We start from the raw sequence: 16,474 nt of genomic DNA, 5'->3' as shown, positions 1-16,474 counted from the left end.
ACAATTGAATTATTCAAATGAAATAGTTATGGTTAATCAAAACTCCGAGCATAAACTCACATCACTGTAGTTCTTACAGCCACCAGCATCACAATACTGCCACCATGATCCTATTGAGTATACCTGCGTCCATCTATATGTATATAGGAGCTTAAAATGTAATCTTCCATCACCCATGCTCAAAAGATCCTATACCAAAAGGGGTAAACTGTATGTAATACAAAGGTGAAACACCATGTAGTAGGCTCAGTGCTGTAATAAACCCTAGTTGTATCGAAAGACACAAAATGATGCATCTCTCTTTCCTTTTCAGCATCTGTGGCATTGCATACTCTCTGCTCCTAAGAGGATGTATGGATGACGCATTCAATGATTTTTTTTATATACTACAACGATATACCTAATTCAACTAAAGCTGAAATGTTAATAGCTGCTTGAATGAACTTTCTCGTTGTCATGTTCCGGCCAATCTCTTCTCCTCCAAAGCATCCTCTGCTCTCATTTTTTTAGGCACAACATCTAGAACATAAAAAGAATGACCCAAAAATGTGTGATTGCCACAGGAATGATCAGAACACATAAGAATTACATTATCTGGGAAAAGCATGGGCGCATGCCAAGGCATCTGCAGTTAAGAATTCATTCATTGGATACTCATCCTGCCTATGTTATTGCAAGAGGCAGAATGGAAGATGCATGGTGGTACAGCATTTCAGACAAGAAAGGATACAGAGGCTTTCTCTCCACACTGTAAAGCCCTTTTCATTTTGTCATACTGTTATCAAACAAGAAAGGAAATAGTAGTTGTACTCTCTAAAGCTCTTTCCATTTTATCATGACAATCTTCCATTGCTGTGCTCTTAGATGCAAATGCCTTGTATTGCTCATGTGCTCTTTAAAAGATGTATATGACATAAAGAAAGTAAACAGGGAAAAGTGCAAAGAGGTAACCTGAAAGGAAGACATAACTCTTCCTTTTACTAACAACCGATGCTGAAACAACAGAACAAGAACTTCTCAGTGCTTTAGTGAAATAAATATAACAATTAGACCTCATATACATCAATTCTATATCAACCTGATTGAGCTGAGCCGAACCATGATATTCTTTTTATTTCAAAGAAAACAAAGTCAACCTTTTGCATATTACGTGAATATTTGAAATTACCAACTTCACAAATAGTTCAAAACAACTTAAGAACAAAGGCTGTTTTGGAATGTCCCTGGAAACAACTCCTAATATTTACCAGTAATGAAAGGTCCCAATACCGGTAACATTGATAACAGCAGGAACTTTGCCAAGCGACATTCCCCAACAGCACAGGAATGTTGATAGCTTTGTCAGACCGCATAAGGTTAAGAATGTTTAACAGACGAGGTGTGGCGTACACTGAATACGGGTTAATCATGAAATCATTACAAAGCAATTTGTCAATACTGAGACAGGACTGTTGTAAGGACCATTAGTTCTTGTCTGCACATAATTGCATATACAGTAGAAGTGCCAAAAATTGCTCATGCACTGGATTAGCAGTTGTCAGACAGAAATTAAAAAAGCAACCTCTGATCCACTTCCTCTTATCTTAATACAATCTCAAATCACTGCTTCCATAATAACAAGGATTAATTGCCCGGGTATTAAAATTGGCAACTTTTAGACAGAAATATCCTTTCCAAGAAATTTCAAGTTCAACTGGAAGACATTGCACCCTAAAGAAACAAAACAAGGGAACAACAGAAAGCAGCATCATGAGGTTACTAAATATTTATGCTTAAGAAAACTATGTAACATGGTTGGCCATGATATAATTGCTTAAAACAGCCCAAATATTGTAGCAAACAAAGAAAGGAGAATTTCCACTCAAATTTCAGAAGCTTAATTAATTCAACAGGTCAGAAATCATTGAAGAACTTGAAGCTTCATTAGTTCATTTCAAGCATTTAGTTTCATCAAAGCTAAAAGAGTTGTCTCAATGGTTGACTTGGCAAGGTATCATGGATTGGATGAAGGTCAAATAATTTCGTTATATTTATATTGGTTGAGGAATGGTAATAAACAAGCATATGAAGATGAGCAGAGAGATGACTCACAGAGGTGCTTGTAGTTAATATATTTCTCGTGATGCTGTCCAGAACAAGCATATGCATCTTCGGCTAAAGATTCGACGAACTTCTCCTGCAACCAATACACAAAACTATATTCAAACATATGAAACATCGAACACCTTTTCTTGATAGTTATGAAGAATGTAAAAGAAAAAGTAAAGAGAGACGAGTAGAGGGAAAAGTTGAAATTAGATGAGAATATGGAAGCTCGCAGTTAAGTAAAAAAAATTATCGCTACTGAATTAGAATGCGATTTCAGCAGTGAGGAAAGCAGATACGAAACCCTAGTACAAAAGCTGAAGAACATCCTGAAGGAGTATCAGACTAATGAGCAGTGTTCATTAAAGATCGATTCATTGAGAGAGAGAGAGAGAGAGAGAGATGGAATGCCCTAAAAGCGCAGATACCGTAGCTTGGTTGATAAGGAAAATGGCCTCTGCATTGGTGCGGAAGTCACCCTCGCTCCTTATTATCTGTTTGATTCGGTGGGTAGGGAAGCAACCTGACACCGCCACTCCATTCGACAATTTTTCAGTTCTCTTGACATTGTTTCCGTCCTCCTCCTCCACCTCTGCTTCTTCTTCCTCCTCCTCCCTGGGTGCTAGGTTGCTGTTTTGATTGGAATTGTTGCTGCTCTTTGCTTCTTCTTCTTCTTCTTCTTCCGGTTCTTCATCAGAACCCAAACAAGATGAGACAACCACCACCACCATCTCCGCCTCTCTTTTCATGGCATTTTGATTTTTCTTGTTCTTGCTCTTGTTCTTCTTCTCTCCCTTCCCGTCAGCAACTGAGCCTCTGGTATCGTTCCTCATGTATTATTACAATGAGTCAAACGACTTTCGCTTGCCTTCCCCTCCGTTTACTTCACTATTCTCAGGCTCTCAGCTCAGGTTTCAGTCTTCATATGGGCCTATGGGGTATGGTATGTAAAGCCTAGAAACTCAAACCTCAATTGCTTATTGAAGTGACTCCTTCAGTTCTTCCTGATGATGTGTTGGATGGATTTATTACCACTTCCAGTAGTTGCAGATGATATAAAAATCATCATTAGCGCCGTGTTTAGAACATGGATTCAGTAATTGGTATCGGATATGGTATCGGTCTCTACACGCGGTTGATGATAAAAAAGAACATTTGTTATACAGACTTTGTTGAATGAAAACTGTCACGCATGGGAAGTTTGGTGTTTTTGATCTGTTCGGCACGTATGATCCCCCTCTATTGGCATGTATGTGCATGCGCTTATCTTTGGCTATGTCTACAGTTTTTTCTCTAGGGATATGGTTGTAATCCATCCTCTACTCTGGATGATCCAATCAATGGCATATGAGACTGGGTCAATTTTCACTCCTTGGTTTTGGATACCGTATATCCATACCTTGTGTTTATCATGTTATCTATCTATCTTATGTATTTTGTTTTTCTTTGTTTGACATTGGACGCACATGAATTAATAACCTTCTTTTCTACCAAAAAAATAAAAATAAAAATTGTTAAAACTATAAAGGGGGGAATGTTCTCTGTGCCTGGGGTGCAGGCTGCACCCAGACACATGGAGGTGGGTGCAATGACCACCTTGCCCCCTTGAGTGGCAGGCCCATGTGTCTGGGTGCAGCCTGCGCTGCGGTACAGAGAACATGAACCCAACTATAAAATAAAGTCCGAGACTCAATGAAAAGTATCCTTCAACGTTTTATGGGTTTTGGCCTCATTAGTGCTTAATCTATTGACGTTGAGAAGCAATTGGGTCCCATTAATTAAAGTTTAAAATTTATTATAAAATCATTTTTTTTTAGTTTAAAAAACGGATGTCGCGTTTTAATCGTATTTCAAACTTTTCTTTCAGCTGTTCACGTTTTTTCCCGTCACTTTGAGCACAAATCAGTTGTTAGCATTTTAAACGCCAAAAAAAGGGTGCGGTGTTTTATTCACATTTTAAACGCGAATTAATGAGGTCACATCCCATCCCAATAAAAGATAAAATAATAATAAATTCGAGGTATGATTAGGACGACGCATGTCATCCTTCAACATCATGAGGATCTCGAATGCAGTGGCTTGAATCACTTGGGTGTGGGTATAACAACTGATTTGATCAAGTGGACCGAAATGCCTAACGCTTGATCCACAACTTGATACGTTCCCATTCTTTAGATAGACCTATGCCTCCATTGGAGTTATATTCATAGATTCTAGACTCTAATCTAGATGCCGATTCTATCCACGAAATCTTTTTCTCTTGAGAGGAGAATAACAATTTCCCACAATTAAGAACAATATAAACTCAAATTCTTAAAACAAAAGGTAGGAATAGGTTGGGTTTATATTATTGTTCTACTAAACCTATCCAGTTAGGCAGATGGATTCGGCTCCTCTACAACACAAGTGCACCACGTCCGGTGTGGTAGCAGATGTCGACACATGGTCAAGGTGCTATTCGAATAGCGAGTACGTATGAAACACATCTGAGCATGGTGCACATAAAATGAAGAGAAAGATTTTTTTAATTTTGAAATCCTCATTTTCACGCCAGCACCTCAGCCATATATGGAATCATATGGACTTGAGCATGGAACAACTCCTCCCCACTCAGATCTAGGTGATAGTAATAAACCACCTTAGGGACCATATTGAAACTGTTCATGTAACCACGTGTATAGTTGGTTAGGTTCTTGTTTTTATTGTTCCCTCGCTTGCTATCTGGCTCTTATATATATATATACACACACACACACACATGCGCGTGTACAACGTAATTGAGTTAATGAGAAAGACATTTACATCATATCATGGTATCAGAGCATTCATTGCTCCTTTGAGTTATCCACTCATTTTTCTTGGAAAACGTTTCATTTTCATTGCTCTGTTGAGACTGATGCTCTATATATATTTATATGAGTTTGAAGTGCGTGAGTGCTCGAATTCAGATCCTCTAAGCTGCTTGGTAGGATCGTGCTGCTCAGATATGATGAAGTGTGCAATGACCACCTTACCCTCACTCAGACAAAGTGCTCAGACAGAGGTAAAACGGTCATTGCATGCCTCGCCGCATCTAGGCAGCACGATCCTGCCAGACAGCTCGGCAGTAGAAGATCCAAATTGTGCTCACGGCTTACCTAACCCATGCCAAACTCAACTCATCCTAACCTTGTTTGTCATGGATTGGGTTTACATTAATTGGTTTGCCAAACCTATCAATTTGCATGTGTCCTTAATGTGTACACTTATTGGAATAAGGTTCGGATGGGTTGGATTTGCATTAATAGACTTGCCGAACCAACCCAATTAGGTGAACCATATGCCCATGATGGTTGTGCCCTGTTTCCCTTGAGAATCCTCACCCACTTTGAACTCTATACATAGAGAGCATCAGTCTCAACTCTCAATAGAGCCTAGATGTGAGTAAAGCTGAGAATTCTTGAAATAGTGAGCAAATCAATGGAAGATCTCAATGAGAAAGAGAGTGGGGAAGAGTTGTTCCATGCTCAAGCTCATATATGGAATCATATATATAGCTTCATAAACTCCATGTCACTTAGATGTGCAGTTCAGCTAGGCATACCAGATATCATCCACAATCATCACCAACCCATTACCCTCTCTGAGATGATCACAAAACTTGCCATCCCAACCGCGAAGACGGATTCTATGTTCCGCCTCATGCGCTTATTGGTACACTCCGGCTTCTTCGCAGTTCGAAAAGCCTCTGAAGATCAAGAAGAAGAAGGATATGTGCTCACACCCTCTTCAAGGCTCCTCCTTAAGGATAATGTAATGACTGTGTCACCCTTGTTGCAAGCAGTGCTTGATCCAATCTTAATGACACCTTGGCATTTCCTTAGTGCATGGTTCAAGGGAGATGGTCTTACAGCATTTGAGACAGCACATAAGAGGACCTTCTGGGACTATGCAAGCCAAGACATTGAGCTCAACAACTTCTTCAATGAGGCCATGGAAAGTGACACTCGATTGGTTATGAGTGTGGTTGTTACAAAGTGCAAGGGTGTGTTTGAAGGGTTAGGGGCATTGGTTGATGTAGCAGGTGGCACTGGAACTTTGGCTAAGAACATTTCTGAAACCTTCCCAAGCTTGAAATGTGCAGTGCTTGACCTACCACATGTGGTTGCTACCTTGAAAGGGAATGAGAATCTTACATATATTGCAGGAGACATGTTTGAATCTATTCCTCATGCTGATGCAGTTCTTCTCAAGGTAAGTGAATTAGTTCCCTAGCTCTCTTTTTATTGTTTGAGCCTTAATTAATAAACCAACCCTAATTTCTTTTTATGGGCTTTGACATGACAGTGGATTCTGCATAACTGGAACGATGAGGAATGCATAAAGATATTGAAGGGATGCAAAGAGGCAATCTCTAGTGGGGATGAAGGAAGAAACTCAGGGAAGGTGATCATCATAGACATGGTGGTGGGTGATAAGAAGGAAGACCACAAGTCAACAGAAACACAGCTTTTCCTTGATATGCAAATGATGACTTTGTATACTGGAAAAGAAAGAACTGCGAAGGAATGGGAGAAGGTTTTCTTGGAGTCTGGATTTAGTCACTATAAGATCACTCCTATCTTGGGTTTAAGGTCTCTCATTGAAGTCTACCCTTAGTGGCCTACATGAATTGGTGATATGATATAATAAGGTTCATCTGACAAACCATTAACCTTCTCTTGATTGACCCATGTCTTATTTGTAAAAGTTATTTTTGTCAGGATAAAAATAATATTTCTCAAAATAAATTTAAAGTGATTTATCCTTATGACATTTTTAATGATTGTCATTGCAAGAGTTGCTATGTATTGGACTATTCCTTGAGTAATTTCAATAACCAGTCTATTCTTCTTCTTGTTGTGTTTTTTCTTTCTTTTTCTTTTTTTTTTTAGGAAAAATAAAATTAATTCTACCTTTTTTTTTTCCTTGTTTGTTAATTAAATTATAATTTTATGGACTGAGTTTTCCTCCATTCGAACCCATTCACCGAGGAGCAAGAGAGGGTATCGGAAGGGTATTTTGGAACATACAAAAACTCTAGTGTATGCTTTTCATTGATGATATTGTTTTGATGGATGAAACTAAAGCATTGAAGTACGTCAAGTTGGAATTATGTAGATCATTCTTCGAATTACAAGGTTTTAAAATAAATAGAACCAAAAAAAAAAAATTTGAGTACATGATGTGCTACTTCAATGACAATAGGACAGATAATGAGGTGATGTAAATTGATGAGAGAGAGAGATATCGCATACTGATTAATTTAGGTATTTGGACTCGATCATAAATAAAGATAAAAAAATAGGAATAATGTTACACAAAGAATTAAAATAAGATGGATGAAGACTCAGTTGAATAGAGTTCTTCGAAAATGAATACTAATGGTGCACTTATATTAGTGCCCCCACCCCCCAACCCCCCTCAAAAAAAAAAAAACCACATAACTTCACTTCTATGATCAAGTCTTGACAATCCAACATAGTTAACACTTCCTTGCTTCCCGGCCAGTTTTCTTAATGTATTGATAAATCCAAACCAATCAGTTAATTAGTCTTCAATCCTCAAACCAAGATTGATCTACTTATCAAATGGTAGGTTGATTTTAATTTAACTGATCAATACCATTTAAGGTAGTTAATTTTGGGCTAGGGTTTGACACACATACACAGGGTCTAGTCAATTCTGATTTGGATCGACAGATTCAACCCTAACCCTAGAAATAGTTTATGGATCGACCACTCCGGGTTGGCTGGAATTGAGATCGGCCTTGGTCGATTCTGATCTGAATTGATTAATTCAGCCAAAACGATCCAATCCTGATTCTTGAAACCCTGCCCTTAACCACCTAAATTTCTAATTAATATCCCTTGCTAAAGAAAAGGTTAGCTGTTCTTCCTTTCAAAAATTTACAACCAAACATGTTTTTGCGTGGCTTTAAAATTCAGAATCAAGTGTCTCAATCAGCTTATCTGATTTGGAATGGGCCAAACAGAAACATTATCGTCTCCATTTATCTGCCCCTCCATTCTCTCCATTACATCTAATAGGGGGGGAGTGGACCTCACCCGGACAGTGTGTTTGGGCAGGTAGTAAGGTGGTCATTTCCGCCCCCTATGAGATGTAATGGAGGGAACGAAGGGGCAGATAAATGGAGACAATAAAGATCCGGCCAAACAGGGATCAACCCCACCACACAAATTAGGAAATGACAAATCATAGATACCTGAAGGAAAAGTCCAGGTGGATGGCCTTATTAGATTGGGGTGACAGTTGGCCCAATGACAAGGAGATGCCAAATTCTATTGTCTAATGAGATTCAAAATTTGGATTCACTAGTTGTCCTCAAGGTGTACTGAATTTTTATTTTTTTGGTGGGGGTGGGGGGATGTGAGATAAGCTCAAAGTCTTAAACAAGGTTGGGATTAGAGATGTACATGGATAATCGAAAATCCGAATTCGATTCACATTCGTATCCATTTAGGGACATCAGTATTCTTTTAGAGATATCCGGAAAAAAATCCGAATACTCTGATAAAATTCTGTTCGAAAAAAAATGTAAATACTTAATAATAAAATAATTAAGTAAATAATGATCTTAAGGGTTTTTTAAGATTCAACAGGTTCTAGAATATGAGGAAAAAAGAATCATGATCTAAGAGATATGGATTGAGAGTGAATTGTATCCGCTACGGAGATGAAGGTCCAGGTTACATAAGGCAGAGTTGTAAACGGATGGTCAAAAATCTGAATTCGATCTGCATCTGAATCTATCCAAATCCGTTTAGAGGTATCTGTGATTTACCTCCTTTGAGTGCAGATGTGGCAAATTTTATTTACTTTGAAAGGAAGTTAGATGATCAGCAAGCTCTTGATCTGATCCAAGAGGTGACCCCTGAAGAGGTGAGACAAGCTATGTTCTCTTTGAAGGACAACAAGGCTCCGGGCATGGATGGGTATACAGCTCACTTCTACAAGTAGGCTTGGAGTGTTGTTGGTGAATGATGATGATGGTACAAAGACGATTCAACATTTTTTCAGGTCTAACAAGCTGCTCTCTGAAGTGAACTCTACTACAATCTCTTTGGTCCCAAAGGTGCCTAACCCTATCTCCTTGAATGATTATCTCCCACAAGGAGTAAGCTCCTATGCACTGTTTGACTTTGCTTCTCTCACTAAGGTTCCCTCCTCCCTTTCTCATCGCTTTTTCTCACACGAGTTGTAATCGAAAAATATAAGATTTCATGGTTCCCTTGCAGGATGGGATTAGGGAATATTCGGATCTGATCACATCCAATCTGTATCCAAGCCAAATTCAATCTGTTTACATCCATAATTGGGATGAGTTGAGTTTGGCATAGGTTAGGTAAGCTCAAAGCTCACCCAATTCAAACTCATATAAATAGAGAGCTCCGTCCTAATTATTAAGATAGACTAGGATTCTCAAGGATTCTTACTTACTGTAATATATATATTCACTCTTCCTTAGAGAGATCTCAATTAATGAAAATCACTTCACAATACAAGGGAACAAGTACCAAATCAAGAGATGGGGTGCTGGTAATAAGGTCCCAGAAAGGGACCTGATCCAAACTCAAGTTTCGCATAGGTTAGGTAAGGTAAGCTCCAAGTCTCAAACACAAGGTTTGGCATGGGTTAGGAAGCTCACCCACTAAACTGGATTCGGCTCCTGTCCTGCCGTGGCGGGAGCTGGATCGTCCAGCACTCCCCACAGATCTTGCCACGTGGACAGGAGACAATCGAACGGTTTTTGCTTCTCTTTGCCTTACTTTAACCCATTTGTAATATGCGTCCTCTCTCACCTTGTTTAACCCGACCAGTTTAGTTTTGGAATTTTAGAAACCTAAACGAAGTAGAATCCCTTTCGTCTCCCACTTTTCGTTCTTCCCTCTCTATTTTCTCCGTCCAACCTCGCGACGAACCCTAGCCAGCGACGACACCTCATCTCTCTGCGACGAACTGCGGCGAGCCACAAACGGCGGCGACCTACGAACGGCAACGACTGACCTCGCGACGTGGAGAAGGGTTCATCCAATCACCTTCAGTCCCGAGAGAGAGAGAGGTGGAGGTGGAGGTGGTGGTGGTGGTGGTGGTGGTGGTGGTGGTGCTGGGGAGGGGGGGAGTTTTCCTCCAGCCGTGGAGAAGGGTTCACATCCAATCACCGTCAGTCCCACGGTCAAGGAAGTCCTTCACCGTGGGTGAAGGGAAACTGAGTTCTATAAATCCTCTCGTTTCAATGGCAGGGTGAGATAGAGTGAGCGAGAGAACAGGAGGAAGTTCCTTCACCCTGGTGTAGTAGTGTTTCATTCCTTGGTGTTCACCATGGCAGCTTGGGTTGGCGGAGAGAGCAGGAGTAAGCGAGTTAGTGTGCTGCTATTCCTCATATCCTTTTACTTGACGGCTCTGATCCCCTTCTCATGTTCTGCTGCTGGGATGCCCAATTCCCGTCAAAAGCTCGAAATTCAGAACCACTTGAAAGCATTAAGGTTCTCTCGCGCTTTTTCATTTTATGTTCATTAATGAGTGGAAAATCCAATCTTTTCGGCTTATGAGTGCTGAGGATTATTAGATTTTTCTTGTGCATTTCAATTCTGTGTTTCAATTCGGTGGTGACAGAGCCCAGATGGAGATATCATTGATTGCGTCCATGCTTCTAATCAACCTACATTCGACCATCCTTCTCTCAAAAACCATACAATTCAGGTTCTTTTCTGTTCTGCTCTCCTCAACTTCTGGTCTTGGTTGCTATACTTGATATTTATTTATTTTTTTTTTCTTGGGTTTTTCAGATGAGACCTAGTTTTCATCCAGAAGGGCTTTTCGACAAAAACAAAACCACTACCAAGTCCGAACAAAGTTCAAACTCCATTACTCAGTTGTGGCACTTGAGTGGAAGATGCCCTGAAGGAACCATACCCATCAGAAGAACAACCAAAGATGATATTCTAAGAGCTGAGAGATGAGGTGTCGCCGCTGGCTAGGGTTCGTCGCGAGGTTGGACGGAGAAAATATGGAGGGAAGAACGAAAAGTGGGAGACGAAAGGGGTTTTACTTCGTTTAGGTTTCTAAAATTCCAAAACTAAACGGGTCGGGTTAAACAGGGTGAGAGAGGACGAATATTACAAATGGGTTAAAGTAAGGCAAAGAGAAGCAAAAACCGTTCGATTGTCTCCTGTCCACGTGGCAAGATCTGTGGGGGGTGCTGGACGATCCAGCTCCCGCCACGGCAGGACAGGAGCCGAATCCCTTCGAACTCATATATATATATAGTGAGCGTATCAGGCTCAACTCTCACCAGAGCCTAGATTTATCCGAGTTAGAGCTGGGATTTCTTGAAATAGTGAGCAAATCAATGGATGATCTCAAATTTTAGCACAAAAAAAAAAGGATGATCTCAATGAGAAAGAGAGTAGGGAGGAGTTGTTCCATGCTCAAGCCCATATATGGAATCATATACACTGTTTCATAAACTCCATGTCACTTAGATGTGCAGTTCAGTTGGGCATACCTGATATCATCACCAACCCATTACCCTCTCTGAGATGGTCACAAAGCTTGCCATCCCAACGGCGAAGACGGCTTCTATGTTCCGGCTCATGCGTTTATTAGTACACTCTGGCTTCTTCGCAGTTCGAAAAGTCTGCAAAATTCAACAAGAAGAAGAAGAAGAAGGATATGTGCTCACACCTTCTTCAAGGCTCCTTCTTAAAGATAATGTCATGAGTGTGACACCCTTGTTGCAAGCAGTGCTTGATCCAATCTCAATGACACCTTGGAATTTCCTTAGTGAATGGTTCCAGGGAGATGGTCTCACACCATTTGAGACTGCACATGGCAGGACCTTCTGGGACTATGCAAGCCAAGATATTGAACTCTACAACATCTTCAACGAGGCCATGGCAAGCGATGCTCGATTGGTGATGAGTGTGGTTATTACAAAGTGCAAGGGTGTGTTTGAAGGGTTAGGATCATTGGTTGATGTAGGGGGTGGCACTGGAACTGCGGCTAAGACCATTGTTGAAACCTTCCCATCCTTGAAATGCATGGTGTTTGATCTCCCACATGTGGTTTCTAGATTGAAAGGGAATGAGAACCTTACATATATTGCAGGTGACATGTTTGACTCAATTCCTCATACAGATGCAGTTCTGCTCAAGGCAAGTTAAAATCCCTTTTTTTTTTTTTTGTTTTAAAACTATCCCTTAAGCTCTGTTTGGTTGCAAGAGAAAATAATTGGAAGGGGAGTGTGAAATCAATTCAATACTAAAGTTTGAAAATTTTTGTAATCTTATTATTACCTCATGTGATGGCTTAATCAACTCTAAAATATACCAAATTTAGTTATTAAATTTTATTTTACTTTGCATTTAAATTCCTTTGATTTGAAAATAAAATAATTTACATTAAAAAATATATTTACTAAATATGGAGAGAAATTTAGGTAGATTACAAAACTTTTTTTTTATTTCAAAATTGATTTAACTTCCTTTAGGCATTGAAAACTTTTGTACCATTCATTGTGTAACTATGTAAACTCACTATATTGGTAATTATATTTTTCATATGTAATATTTATTTTTTAAGAAAAAGAATGTTACCTGGTTGTGTGGCTCTTGCACTCAAACACAGGAGCGTGCAAAAATACCACCCTCCCCCCTCCCCTATGAAATCAAAAATCACATCTATGTTGATGCCTTACGAGCTGTCATTGGCCCCATGCGCACTGGTGCATGTACACGACCAAACAACGATCTCTTGCCCTTATTTTTTTTAAAAAAATTTAAGGGATTTGGTTGAAAAGTAAAACAAAATTTTAGATTTATATTTGGAATGATTTGAAGTTAATTACTCCAATCATGTTAGATAATGAATAGAAAATTTTTCAGTTTAGATTTGATTTAAGGGAAAAGGTTGGGCACACTGTTGGCATACTGCAAGCTAGCATCCATTGAGTCTATCTCTCTCTTCCCCCCTTTTGAAATGACCCCCTTGCCCCTCATGTATGATACCCCATCCTACACCCCCACATTAGTGCCGCTTGCTAGTTTACCACACACAGGTGGTGTGCATATCTCTCTATCTCTTATTTTCCTTACAACTAGACAAAGCCTTAATAAATCAATCATAGCTTTATACAAGCTTTAACATGACAGTCGATTCTACATAACTGGAATGATGAGGAATGCATAAAGATATTGAAGGAATGCAAAGAAGCGATCTCTAGCGGGGACAAGGGAAGAAGCTCAGGGAAGGTGATCATCATAGACATGGTTGTGTACCATGTGTACCACAGGAATTTAGAGCACAAGTCAATAGAAACACAGCTCTTCTTTGATATATTAATGATGATGTTGCGTCAGTAAATCGTTCGGTGGTCCCACGAGTGCCGTCACTTGCAAAAAGGACCAAGAGTGACAAAGGAGAACCGATGTGGTTCCGGCCTAGGACTCTCCGATGCCAAAGTCAGATCTCACTGCGCAAATAGATGAGTGTATAAAACTCAAGATGGCTAGAGGAGTAGAGTACCTTCCCTTTTATAGTAGTGTGTGGCGGGGTGGAGAGTCCTAGTAGGTGTGGAGTGATCTCCGTAGTGGATAAAGTCCCGGAGTAGTAGGGCTTATCCCTGATAGGTTGTCTTCTGTGAGAGGTGGTGTCACGGTAGACCTGATAGTCGTCTTGCTAAGAGACGTAGTATCCTGATAGACTTGGGAGTTGTTTCCTGAGGAGTGTGGTGTCATTGATAGACTAGGTAGTTGCCTTCCTTAGAGACGTAGTGTCCTGCTGGACTTGGTGTCCTTGGTGGATAGACCTCATCTACCTGTTAGAGGGGATTTCCTGTGCATGAGTCCGTTTAGACTACGTGACTAAATAGGCGGTGGCCTAGAGTCCTTGGCGCTGTTGTCTTGTTGATGGCGATCTGAGGGAGCTTGTGCTTGGAGATGCGTGTTCGAAGGAGCCATGTCTGAGGTCTTCGTCCAAGGGGTTGGCGCCCAAGGAGGTCCGCGCTCCCCAGGGGTTGGCGCCCAAGGATGGCGGTGGATGGTGCTTCCCTGACTATGTGCTGCCCACTCTTCTGGGTCATGCCACGTGGCGATCTTCGATTAGTTGGTGTGAATTTGGGTTCATCAGATGATTTTGTGCACTGGAAGAGAAAGGACCGAGAAGGAATGGGAGAAGCTATTCGTGGAGTCTGGATTTACTCACTATCAGATCACTCCTATATTGGGTTTGAGGTCTCTCATTGAAGTCTACCCTTAGTGGGCTATATGAATTGGTGATTACAAGGTTCCCCATTGAACAAACCATCATGCCTTGTCGAATTTGAGAGTAGTTACTCGACACATATGCCCCATGTCTTATTCTTAGAAATTATTTAAGTTAAGAGTAAAAAAGTATTTTCAAAATAAATTGAAAGCGACTTATCATTATGTTATTTTTAATAATTGTCATTATCCATTTTTACCATTATAGAATAAAGAAGTGTGTTACACTAAATGTGCCAATTAAAAAAAAAGGATAAATATACATACTCCCCTAAAATGCACCCAATATTCCTCATGCGCCCCTAAGGTTCTGACAAGTCCACACGCACCCCCTGAAAATTCCACGTACCACCCCTACTTTACCCCCCCTAAAGCCATTTAAGTCCACACCAGGTGTTAAATGCTAAAAAATGACCAAACTACCCTTTCTTCTATCTTTTCTCCTGACCTATTTGCTAAAATTTGAAAAAACAAAAATGCCCTCATCTTCCCCAAATCATCATCTTCTTTTACAATGTAGATACCCAATACTACCACTACCACCACCACCACCACCCATCATTAACACCATCACCACCGTGAAGCCCCACCTCCAACACCACCTCCAACTCCTCCACCTTTACCAATGATGATCAAATCAATAATCTCCTTTGAATCATTATTATATATGGGTATTTGAGTATGAAGAGAATGAATCTTTTTATTGAAGGATCTAGAAAAAAATCGGCCCGAATCTCCCGCAGGAATGATTTGGAAGGTCCAATATTTGCTAGCAACAACATAATGGAGGTAGTCAGTCAATATAGATATGAAGCTGAGGGCAACTGAAGGGCTTGAAAACTTGTTATTCTCTTCGACGTGAGTTGGAGGAAATCATGCAATATAAAAACAACTCTAATCTTCACTATTTCAACAAGTTTTGGGGACTTAACAGTGTTCAAATCACAAATCAAAATAGACTTTGACGAAATTGCTAAAGTTGCAGTTCTCTTTTTTCTTTTTTTTTTCCCTTTTTTGTTGTTGTTATGCATCACTAGATTATGTGAAAAGGATTCAAATCTTTGCATCAATCTAATATATATTTACATATTGCATAATAAGGTATTGGGCAAGAAGTCGTTGTCTGGGCGTGTGGTGTTTGCACCACCATGGGAGTCAATGAGAGCACACGTAGGGGGATCAATTGTAATAGGATTTTTGAGTTCACTGGGGGCTGAATGATAAAAAAAACACATAGTCCTATGTCTAGGTGCAAGAACCTTACGCGTTGTTTTTCCCTAAAGTATTTTATTCTTTAAAACTGTATTTTATATATATCATAAGCACATCCGTTTATTACTTGACCATTTCCATATGTATCTTTGGCTATCTTATGTCACTCCGATACAATAAGATACATCTCTTAAAATCAACCCTTTGATATGATGCCCGATATCGATACTTAAATCCTTGACCAGTCCCATCAAGATAGTCAATTTGGGCTAGGGTTTGAGATCATTACACAATGATGCAGAATACAAAATCGGGATCTAGATCGGGTCCACCTGATCCTAATCCGGAATGGTTAGAATCTACTAGATCCTACGGCTTATAGAGCGCCACTCAGATCGGCCAAAAATTCGTGATTGGCCTTGGCCAATTCTGATCCAAATCGACCAATTCAACCGAGCCAAATGGAACGATCCTGATTCTTAAAAGTTGAAACCCTGCCCTTGACCACCTAAAATCCTAAATATCCCATGCCAAAGAAAAGCTAACCAGTTCTTCAGTTCAAAAAATTGCAACCTTACATTGCATGGTTTTAAAAATGGGGATCACATAAATCTCAATCAGCTGATTTGAATGTTTACCCCCAAAAAAAAAAAATCAGCTGATTTAAATTGGAATAGGCAAAACCGGGAACAAACCTGCACCACACAAATCAGAGAAATCTTAAGGAAAAATCCACGTGGACATCCTTATTAGATTGGGGGTGACAGTTGGCCCAATGACAAAGGAGAAACCAAATTCTATTGGCCAATGAAGATAAAATTTTGGATTCGCCTATATCCTCTCTGTCCTATACTTGTTCTTCCACTGCTAACAAC

General features: G+C 40.0%; 3 protein-coding genes across 3 annotated transcripts; 2 read left to right on the top strand and 1 right to left on the bottom strand.

Moving 5' to 3' along the window:
- Positions 1–454: 454 nt before the first annotated feature.
- LOC122650423 lies at positions 455–2,846 on the bottom strand. The gene is made up of 4 exons (XM_043843839.1): positions 2,514–2,846; positions 2,092–2,176; positions 1,248–1,390; positions 455–625 (listed from the first exon to the last, which is right to left on the bottom strand). Exons 1-4 carry the CDS (start codon positions 2,832–2,834, stop codon positions 455–457), a joined length of 720 nt encoding a protein of 239 aa, XP_043699774.1. The 5' UTR covers positions 2,835–2,846.
- A 2,652-nt stretch (positions 2,847–5,498) lies between these two features.
- Positions 5,499–6,757, top strand: LOC122650255 (trans-resveratrol di-O-methyltransferase-like). Its single transcript, XM_043843616.1, has 2 exons — positions 5,499–6,318; positions 6,412–6,757. Exons 1-2 carry the CDS (start codon positions 5,545–5,547, stop codon positions 6,721–6,723), a joined length of 1,086 nt encoding a protein of 361 aa, XP_043699551.1. The 5' UTR covers positions 5,499–5,544; the 3' UTR covers positions 6,724–6,757.
- Positions 6,758–11,666: 4,909 nt separating this feature from the next.
- On the top strand, positions 11,667–12,290 carry LOC122650422 (probable O-methyltransferase 3). Its single transcript, XM_043843838.1, has one exon. It carries the CDS (start codon positions 11,667–11,669, stop codon positions 12,288–12,290), a length of 624 nt encoding a protein of 207 aa, XP_043699773.1.
- Positions 12,291–16,474: the final 4,184 nt, after the last annotated feature.

The sequence above is a fragment of the Telopea speciosissima genome, chromosome 2 (assembly GCF_018873765.1).
Source record: "Telopea speciosissima isolate NSW1024214 ecotype Mountain lineage chromosome 2, Tspe_v1, whole genome shotgun sequence".
NCBI lineage: Eukaryota > Viridiplantae > Streptophyta > Magnoliopsida > Proteales > Proteaceae > Telopea > Telopea speciosissima.
Note: the sequence above shows the minus strand (reverse complement) of the source record. Positions and strands in the feature narration are given on the sequence as shown.